Source organism: Silene latifolia, chromosome Y (assembly GCF_048544455.1).
Source record: "Silene latifolia isolate original U9 population chromosome Y, ASM4854445v1, whole genome shotgun sequence".
In the NCBI taxonomy this organism is placed as follows: Eukaryota; Viridiplantae; Streptophyta; class Magnoliopsida; order Caryophyllales; family Caryophyllaceae; genus Silene; species Silene latifolia.
The window spans coordinates 433,181,341-433,191,621 of record NC_133538.1 but is presented as its reverse complement, the minus strand read 5'-3'; the positions used below and the strand labels follow the sequence as shown (position 1 = coordinate 433,191,621).

At 42.4% G+C, this 10,281-nt stretch overlaps 1 protein-coding gene and 1 long non-coding RNA gene across 2 annotated transcripts; both read right to left on the bottom strand.

The window, feature by feature from the left end:
- Nucleotides 1–303: 303 nt before the first annotated feature.
- LOC141626746 (uncharacterized) lies at nucleotides 304–1,550 on the bottom strand. Its single transcript, XR_012536333.1, has 2 exons — nucleotides 953–1,550; nucleotides 304–768 (listed from the first exon to the last, which is right to left on the bottom strand). It is a non-coding gene; the product is annotated as an uncharacterized LOC141626746 (long non-coding RNA).
- A 3,984-nt stretch (nucleotides 1,551–5,534) lies between these two features.
- Nucleotides 5,535–7,385, bottom strand: LOC141632587 (uncharacterized). The gene has a single exon (XM_074445124.1). The coding sequence runs from the start codon at nucleotides 7,383–7,385 to the stop codon at nucleotides 5,535–5,537; it is 1,851 nt and encodes a 616-aa protein (XP_074301225.1).
- Nucleotides 7,386–10,281: the final 2,896 nt, after the last annotated feature.

Genomic DNA, 10,281 nt, shown 5'->3' with positions numbered 1-10,281 from the left:
CGAATGAAATACTCCATAATAGATAATTAATTACAGTCTCAGCTAAGATAAGGTACACAAAGAATGCAATATAATCCATAGTGAAGAACAAATGTAATTTATAGTTATGTCAAAGAATAATGCAATATTTTCCGTTGTTAACCAACAATTTATTTGTCATTACAGATTTAACACAGATTTAAGTGACCCGTGTGTACGAGAGATTAACCGTTTGTAAATGTTGACAGATTTAAACCAGGTACTCGATAATAATTAGCATCTCAGGCTCAGCTAACTAAGTAAGAATAACAAGAACATGATACATGAACAAAAGACCAGAAAATTGAGTAGGAAGTATATTATACAAAAAATAAAGAGTAGCAGTGTTATAATACAAGATTGATTGATTATCTAAAGTATATTTCTAGAGGTACAAGTTGTACAACAAATCAATAAGGAGGACGTCGAGTTGTGGTAATTGGAGTAGGCATCGGGCGAGCAGTGATCCGAACAGGCATGGCATGGGTCTACCAGTACCCAACCTGCCACAATTGGAGCAACTCCTTCTACCCGATCCAGCACAGGTATTACACCCAACATCACCATCCGACCACCGGGAGCAGAAGCAAGTCACACGACCTGATCCATTACAAGTTGGACACCGTGGAAATGGGCCTGCCATGGGTTGTTGATGGTCCATCACTTGTTTTACTATGGCCGCGCCCGCCAACACGCTCAATCCAGTTGCCAATTAGGTCAATACCATTGACTCATGTTGGATTATTAATTCTGGTGATTTTAAGTTTATGTGAAGAAGAAGAATTGTATGAATAGGTATGTGTGGAGAATAATATGTTTAAAGATTGTTATAAAATTGTGCAAGAGTTACCATTGTTACTGCATGATAATTAAACAATGAATGCAAAAAAGTAAACTCCTTCTACACTATTTGAATTGGCAATTCATCGAATACCTGGCGTGCAGATGCGTATAATAAGTTGTGTTCATTGAATACGCCCAACTAAATTCCCGAACACAATAGTAGTTTGTTGAATTGTTACATCTACTACAAGCTGGCGTTTTCCACAATTTATCTTGTTCAAGCAAACAAGCAATAATATAAGCAAGGAAGATGGTGTAAAACTGACCTCAAAATGCAACTTCTATAGCACGATTCGCTATCCGTTAATAGTGTAGTCACCCGATTAATTCCGACTTAATACATGGAAATTAAAGCAGCGGAAAAAGCTAGATGAAAAATAATTGAAAATTACCGTCGGAAATCAAAGTGAGATTGTCAAAGGAATCCATTGATGATCAAAAGAGCTGGTAAGAGACGGAATGGATGAAAGCGGGCTTCGGCCATGACAAGCACAACGCTACTTTCTTCAACGATGCGGATCGACAAATACTGTTGGAAATCAAGTTGAAATTGTAGAAGGAAAACCATTGATAAAAAAAAATGGAAAACCATTGATGATCAATGGTATAAGAAAACTTAAATAATGGAAAGAGTAGTCGGTGTTAAGGAAAATAAAATTAGTCAATGGCAATTTTGTAAATACTGATGTCAGCGGAGGGTACAAGCCCTCATAAAGTAGTGTCAGCATTGTATCCTCTTTTATAATAAGGAATAGAAAAACATTTATGTTCAAAACAAGCGGTTTTATTTTAGAAACAATTTAAGCCACCGTTATAATTTATGTAGAGTTAAAATAAAAAATATACCCACCTTAACCTTCATTAATTAGCTACTTTAAAACACCCGTTTTCATATTATATTAACTAGATATTAACCAAAAATTATTATTCTCACAAAAAGGCATTTCAAATTATCATCATCATACATTCATACATATAACTTGAAGCTTTACGTTGGAAAGTAGTAATTACAACTTCAAAACTTGAATTGGTTTAAAAACTTTCAAATTTGCACTTTATTATATATAGATGTAGCTATAAACATCACACAATATTAATATATTTATTAAAAAAAAAAAAAGAAAAACCTAATTCAAAACTAACATACTCTCTCCGTCCCGGTCAATTGTTGTCCTTTGATTTTGCCACAAAGACCCAGGAAAGAGTTAGGGGTCAATTACTAAGTGACAAGTGGAACAAATTGAGTGTGAATGATCAAATTGTTCTTCAAGTTCATTCTTAAAATAGAAAGAGCAACAACTCACTAAGATACCCCAATATAAAAAAGGACAACAAATGACCGGAATAGAGGAAGTACATGTTTTCATGCTTAAAACATAAGTTAGTTGCACACATGAGAAATTGAGAATGTATATATAACAGAAAATATATAAACCTCCAATTTTATGTTTAAAACTAACAGTTCAATTACATAGAGTTTTTAGCATAAAACTCCAAGTTCTTATATTTAGTCTCTAAGATATACACCCTCCGTCCCGGTCCTTTGTTGTCCTTTGGGTTTGGTATAAAGACTAAAGGTGTGTTTGGATTGGGAGTTTTGGAGGAAAAAAAAGGGAGGGAGAGTAAGGGATTTAGAATCCCTTGTTTGGATAACAAATGAGGGTGGATGGAAATGGAGGGGAGAGATTTGGAGGGATCCAATTTCCCTCCTCCAAGCCTAATCAAAATCTTTCCACAATAGGCAAGATTTGGAGGGAAATTGTATCCAAACAACCACACTCCATTCCTCCTCCCCTTCCCTTCTCTCCCTTTCTCTTCCCTCCTTCCCCCTCCCCTCCCTTTTCCTCCACTTTTGTTATCCAAACACACCCTAAGGAAAAGGGAGGGGGTCAATTACTAAATGACAAGTGGAATAAATTGAGTGTGAATGATCAAATTACTCATCAAATTCATTCTTAAAATAGAAAGGACAACAAATGACTAAGACAACCCAAAATGGAAAAGGACAACAAATGATCGGGACAGAGGGAGTATATAAATTGGAGTATTTTTAAATAACCGATATGGGACTCGAACCCACAACTTATGCAATGCACATGCTCTTCCATTTGAGCTAATCGGCTACCGACAAATTTATATATTAATACTAAGCTAAGTTAGATAAAAAATTTGGAATACTTTAATTTTGGTTTGGTTACTAGAACAACAAATTTAGACAAGTGCGAAAGAGCGGAAGTTAAGATTAGAAGTTTAATAAGTAAAATCTCACGCTTAGGGAGAAAATATAAGGTAACAAAATATAGATTGTCCCTTGTATTTAAATCAAATACAGTTACTGAGTTACTCAAATGAGTCAACGCAAAAATACCGAATTTACATCGTAGAAGTGTTAGTTTTTGGATTAAAAAAGGACGATATGTATATGTATGTAAGTCTTCAAGTTACAAACTTACAATTGAGTTAGTTTCCCAACTAAGTGAACTTGAGGCACAATAATATACAAATCAACTTTTTTTTTTTTTTTTTTTTTTTTTTGAAAAACCGCCCCAGGCGGTATTACCTCATATTAGAAATATCATCGTGACACAAGTCCATAACATATCTAGGAAGCGAGGCATCCCATACTCTCCTAACAAACTGCGAGGAGCAAAGATGCGCTAGCTCATGTGCTACTCGGTTATGTTTCCTACTAACAAAAGACCATAAGACCGAATCAAAAGCATTACAAAGGACGTAAATATCGTCTAAAATTAAATGGAAATCGCTTCTTCCTTTGGACTTCGTCCTCAGCTCGTCTATCAGCGTCTTGCAATCGCTTTCGATAACCACACGTCGACATCCCTTCCGTCTTGCTTCCTTCAGACCGTTTAAGACTGCTTCGGCCTCCGCTGCCCGCACCTCCATCGTCCCCTCCCTGTATTCTGCCAACCCCCATAAGACCACTCCCTCACCGTCTCGCGCCACCCCACCCAGGCCTGTCCCCCACCCCTCCTTAACGCCGGCGTCAATATTCACCTTCACCCACCCTCTATCCGGCTTCAGCCAACAACCCTTTTCCGCCTCTCCCGTACCATCAGCTCCGGCCACCCTTTTGTCGACAACCAGCTCCCTCCTCAGATCTTCCACCCTTCTCACCACCCTAAACACATCCACCACGACCCCTTCGACAAAGAGCTTGTTCCGCGCTTCCCATATCGCCCAACACCCCATCATGAATGTATCTATCTCACTCCCCTCAAGCTCCCTCCACACATCCTCCACCCACTCCCTCACCCGCTCATACCCGTCCCCCATACGTACTTCCAAACCCAGCCTATCCCATAAGCCCCCTGCCCACCCACAGTCCCGAATGAGGTGAAGACAAGTCTCCACCTCGCAAGTACAAATTGGACATTCCACGCTAATTGCCTGCACTCGTCGTGCCAAATTATCTTTCGTCGCAATTGAATTGTTACACAATTGCCACATAAAGACTTTGATCCTTGGGAGAACATTCACCTTCCAAATGCGATTCCACAGCTGTTTCTCCTTAGCAAAGTCAGACGACGTTGCCTCATCTTCACTACCCCTTGCCAACTCCTTATATGCCGACTTTACCGAGTATTCCCCATTCTTTTCTAGGTCCCATATCCACGTATCTTCAGGTTTCGTCTCACTAATCCGCATTTGAAGAATACGATCTTGCTCAAAAGGGAGGAAACAAGAGCGTACCTTATTCGTGTCCCACGATAACCCATCCGTCGACCATAGGTCCGCTACCACCATCTCCAAACTAGCTTGGTTCCGCGGTGAAATGACTCTCCTTGTCTGCGTGCCTGGTATCCACGGGTCCAACCAAACAAGAGTACTCAGCCCATCTCTAATTCTCTTCCTCGCTCCCAACTTAAGCACTTCCCGAGCCTCTAGGATTCCTCTCCAAGTAAAGCTAGGAGCCGTCCCTAGCGTGGCAGCCATGAACGACCCATTAGCGAAATACTTACCACCTAACACACGAACCATCAAGCTTGATTTGTCAGTAAGAAATCGCCATGCTTGCTTACCCAGGAGCGCTAAATTAAATTTATGAAAATCTCTAAATCCCAAGCCTCCTGCACACTTCGGTCTACAAAGTTTCGACCAAGCAATCCATGGTATCTTACCCTTCCCATTCGAAGCTCCCCACCAAAAGCGAGATACAATCGACCTTAATTCCTCACAGAAGTTGTCCGGCAGTTTGAAGACGCTCATCGCATAAGTCGGGATTGATTGGGCTACAGCCTTTATCAATACCTCCCGACCCGCCTTCGAAAACAGATGCCCTTTCCACCCCTGCAATTTTTTAGTCAATTTATCCCGAATAACACTAGCCACAACTCTCTTCGAATGACCAACCACTGTAGGCAACCCCAGATATCTCTCCTGTTCCTCCACGGTCCGCACCCCTGCACAGGGGACCACGGCACATTTGTCTGCCTCTCTAGTCCCCTTACTGAACGAGACGGTAGTTTTGTCAAAGTTCACCACTTGCCCCGACGCACCCTCATAATCACGCAACACCCTCTTAACACAACTAGCCTCCTCTTTGTTCGCCTTCACAAAGAAAATACTATCATCCGCGAACAAAAGATGTGTAACCACTGGCGAGGCAGCCGCTATCCGAATGCCGTGAATAGCCCCATTTTCAGCAGCCCGTCTCATAAGACTTGAAAGGACTTCAGCGCATAAAATAAATAGGTATGGGGATAGGGGATCACCATGTCTCGAGCCCCTACTCGGCCGAATAGCTCCGAGGGCACACCATTAATCATAACCGCAAACTGTACCGAGGACACACACATCATGACTCTGCTTACCCATCGGTCATCAAACCCCATACGAAGGAGGACTCTCTCGAGGAACCCCCATTCGACCCTATCATATGCCTTAGACATGTCTAATTTTAGCGCCATGTGCCCTTTCTTATTTTTAGAATTTTTCATAAAATGGAACATCTCAAAAGCTACCAAAATATTATCCGTTATGAGCCTCCCCGGGGTGAACGCACTCTGGTTTTCAGACACAATATCTCCCAAAAAGGACTTCAGACGGTTTGCTAGGACCTTTGACACTAACTTGTAAATGACATTGCATAAACTAATCGGTCTAAAATCCGCCATTTTATCCGGGGCTTTCTTTTTCGGAATTAAAATGATATGAGTTCTGTTAATACCTTCAGGAAACGGTGTGCCTCGCAGAACCCGAAGAACTGTTCGCACCACCGCAGGACCCACGATATGCCAGTAGGTCTGGTAAAACAGACCGTTCATTCCATCAGGACCCGGAGCTTTCAAAGGGTGCATTTGATTTAGAGCAGCTGTCACCTCTTCCTCGCTATACTCACACCGCAGCATATAGTTCATTCTGTCCGTCACTCTGCCCTCAATACCGTCAAGGAGGTGCTCAAAGTCTCGGGGTTCACCTGTCGTAAAGAGCTTTTCGAAGTAATTTTTCGCTACACCTGTAATGGCTTCCAGCCCCTCCTTAACCCTACCGTCCTCATCCACTATTCTGTCAATATGGTTGCGCTCTCGTCGTTGGCCGGCTTTCCTGTGGAAGTACTTTGTATTTCTGTCGCCTTTCCTTAGCCAAATCGCTCTTGATCTCTGCCTCCAAAAGATTTCTTCCTGTTTCAAAAGCGTAGCAATCTCCTTTACCAGCTTCTTCCTTTCCTCTACCTCCCTCCTGGATCGCCCTCCTTCGTTTAATTTAGTTAATTTTCGCCGCTTGGAATTTAGGTCTTTCACTATTTTCCCGATGCTAATCCCCTTCCATTTTTGTAGATTATCCGCGCATCGTTCCAGCAAATTAACTAAATCATCATCACCCACTTCCCATGCCTGTCTAACCGCCTCTTCGCACCCCTCTTCTCCAATCCAAACCTGCTCAAACCGAAACTTCTTCCCCGTAAACCGTTCCTCCACCACTCTTCTAGCTAGCTTCAGCAGAATGGGAGCGTGATCAGACCACTCCCGAGCCAAATGAATCATCTTAGCCCGCGGGAACAACTCAGCCCATTCATCATTACTCAGTGCTCGGCCAAGCCGGCATTGTCTATTGTCATCTTTGCTTTGTCCATTGTCATACGTGAATGCATAGCCTTCGAACTCGATATCTCTCAACCCACAATCGTCTACTGCTTCTCGAAAGTTATTCATTTGTCGTTGGGGTCTCGTTCCTCCTTTCATCTCCGTCGCAAAAAGAATTTCATTAAAATCACCAATGCACACCCACGGTCCCCCATACTGAGCTCCTAACTCCCTAAGCAGCTCCCACGATAAGTGCCTGTCAGCAACATTTGGCCATCCATAGAATCCTGTGACTCTCCAATTCCCCTCGGTTTCTTGTATTTCGAAGTCCATGTGATGGACCGAGGCTGATCGAAAGACACACCGCACATGTTTTTTCCACAGAAAGGCTAGACCGCCTGACCTCCCGACGCTATCCACCTCCATGCCCTCATATTCATCGAACTGGGCACGGACTCTCCTAAACTCTTCACCACTCATCTTAGTCTCGGAGAGAAAGACTAGAGTGGGGGCCTCCTTCCGTAGCAAATTACGGAGTCCGCCTACTGCAGCGGGGTTGCCCAGTCCCCTACAGTTAAGGCTCAAGAGATTCATTGGGCCGGGCGGGGTTGAGTCGTCTCAACCTCCGCCTCAGATGAACATACATCCATGATTTTTCGGACCTTCGACACCGTCAGCTCCTCCACCCCTTCGTCACTACTCCTCCCTCTTTTGCTCCCTGCTGCCACCAATTTTACTTGTTCTGCACCCCCTCCCCCTTCCTGCCTCCCATCTCCACTCCCCTTTCTCATCCTTGTCCATTTCAAGCTCTCCTTCATGGACCCCCCACCCTCACCTCCTCTCCCTTTGGTTACTCCTTCCACGACACCTTCCCTTCTCCCATTAGCTATAACATCCAGCCTGTCTTCAACAACATCCCCACCCCCCTGCATAACAGCTTGTTCTGGACCCGCCTTCTCCACATACATCTCACCACCTCCCTCATCCTCTTCCTCCATACTTACCCACCTGTTAGTATCACTTCTCCCCTCCTCGTTCCTGCCCCCTCTCCCAACCCACTCGTCTTTTTCCTTTTGGTTATAATCGAGATATGCTGCAACTTTGCTATCATTCGGTCTATATCTTCGTTCTCCTTTTGTTTGAACTCCTCATCAAACGCACTGTTCAAGTCCCCGGCACTTTTCGACCCCGTCTCCTTCTCCTGCTTTACCACTCTCCTCGGTGACGCCCTCAGATTTTCACTAAACCGCAGTCCCCCTTCCTCATAAGGACCATCATCGCATTCCTTCTCTCCGTGGCCAAGGACCCCACACCCATAACAAAAGATAGGAAGTCTTTCATACTTAACATCGAACTCCTCTAATTTGCCCTTCGCCATTCTCGCTCGCACAACATCACACAGAGGTCTTCTTACATCGTGTAAGACCCTAATCCTCACTGCTCGTTCAAGTTCTGGCAACGACACTTCGTCTATCCTAACAAACTGCCCAATTTGCGTCCCCAGTCTCCGCACATTCTTAACGTTTGATCGACCCCTAAGGGGCAAATCATATACTCTAGCCCATAATGGTACTTGAAACAATGGTGTGTCCACTGGCTTTCCATCACAAATCGGGTCATTGAAGCACCAAATATATTTATCGAAGTGCCATGGTTGGCCATCGAAAACTTTAGCTTTATCATACTCCGACGCAAATTTAAATAGGAATACTTTGTTTTTTGCATCAATCATATTACCAATGATATTACTTTTTGTGTTCCACAACTTTGTCATTGTTTCAATGGCTGCCCTCGCATTAACCGTCTTCGAAGACCAAACCCTACCCACAAGCATCACCTCTGCCTTTGTCTGATCCTCGCCTCCATCGCCTGTATCCCATATGAACTCATCGTCGTTGTCCGCTATCCCTTTGTCTTTCCTACGACTACATTCTCCCTGCGTCGCCATAATTTTCAACCCTAACCCTCTGCTACTCGGTATAGGAACACCGTATTACAGTCACCCCAAGCACGTTAGTCCACCACGAATAAAGTAGAGATTGCCCAAAAGAGAAGGAGGAAACTAAAGACGTTGATTAGATGGAGGCTCTCATAGAAACCCTAGAGAGAATCTTTTTTTTCCGATTCGGTTTATACCATGTATTTTTAGCTAACTTGACATAACCGGCACCGACCACAGGAAAGGAAAGATTATTTCAGACGGGCTCCTTTTGTTTGAACTCAGTAACTTACCAACCTCCAGCTAAACTTTTAAACTAATGCAATCCTTCATGGCTCCATGTATATAAATGATCGTAAATTCTTATTTCAGACGGGCTCTTTTCCCGTCTGAAATAAGACGGATAAAATGTTGCCATTTTTTTAAGAAAATGTAACCAATTAATTCACAAAATATTATGACTAGAAGTGTCATTTTTTACCCTGAAAATGATGTGAACAATAATGGTAACATGTTATCAGAAAATAACAACATTTTATTGTAAAATGATGACATATTACCCATCTTATTTCAGACGAGAAACAGCCGTCTAAAGAAAAACGGACTGATAAATGATGCGTTTAATGAATGTGCAGGAAGTAGAAGACATAAGCAAGGATTTGAGCAATGTTCTGAGTAAATTGTTTTATGTTGTATTGAATGAGTAAATTGAATGAAAACAAGTAAAGGACATATACAGCTAAAATACCTTTATGGAAAAAATGATTCTCTCTCTAAAATTCTAGAGAGCTGTAACTCTCCTTGGAGAGCTTTCAAGTGCACCTAGTATAGCTATCATCATCTTCTCTACTGCCAAAAATCACCCTTTTTCTTTCCCCCAAATTACTTCTGCTTTTCATTGGGCGTCTTATAGCCTATAATATTCCTTTTGTTCTAAGAATTTCTCAACTACCCTATTAAAGATTGTAATCATTTTAATTTGGGGGCATTAATTGGGGCTCGTAACCCTAATTTCGTGTCAGAAATTTTTTACTCAGTTTGTTTTACCCCCAAATCCTTCCATATTCCTTTCCATCATAAATTGCAGCTGGTCTTAATTGGTTGCTACTTAATTTGGTCAGCTCGAGGTTATATTCTCCTGTTGATTGGCGTTTCGGTAGCTGCTGATTGACAAAACGGTGGGGATTCCAGTGATTTTGCGTCTTTTCAGAGTGTTTCATCGCCCTATTTAAACCACGAGTATGGTTGTTGGCATTTCATACTCATCTTCACATTTTATCAACCTTATTAATCCAAAAAAGAAAACTCGTCACAAATTTCAGAATCAAGAGCTTTTTACCAGTAATACATCTAACCTTTCCTACTCAAACAAACTTTCCCACACGAGGATGGAGACTGAGAACCAAGTTGGGGGTAATGGCCATGGGAACACTAAGC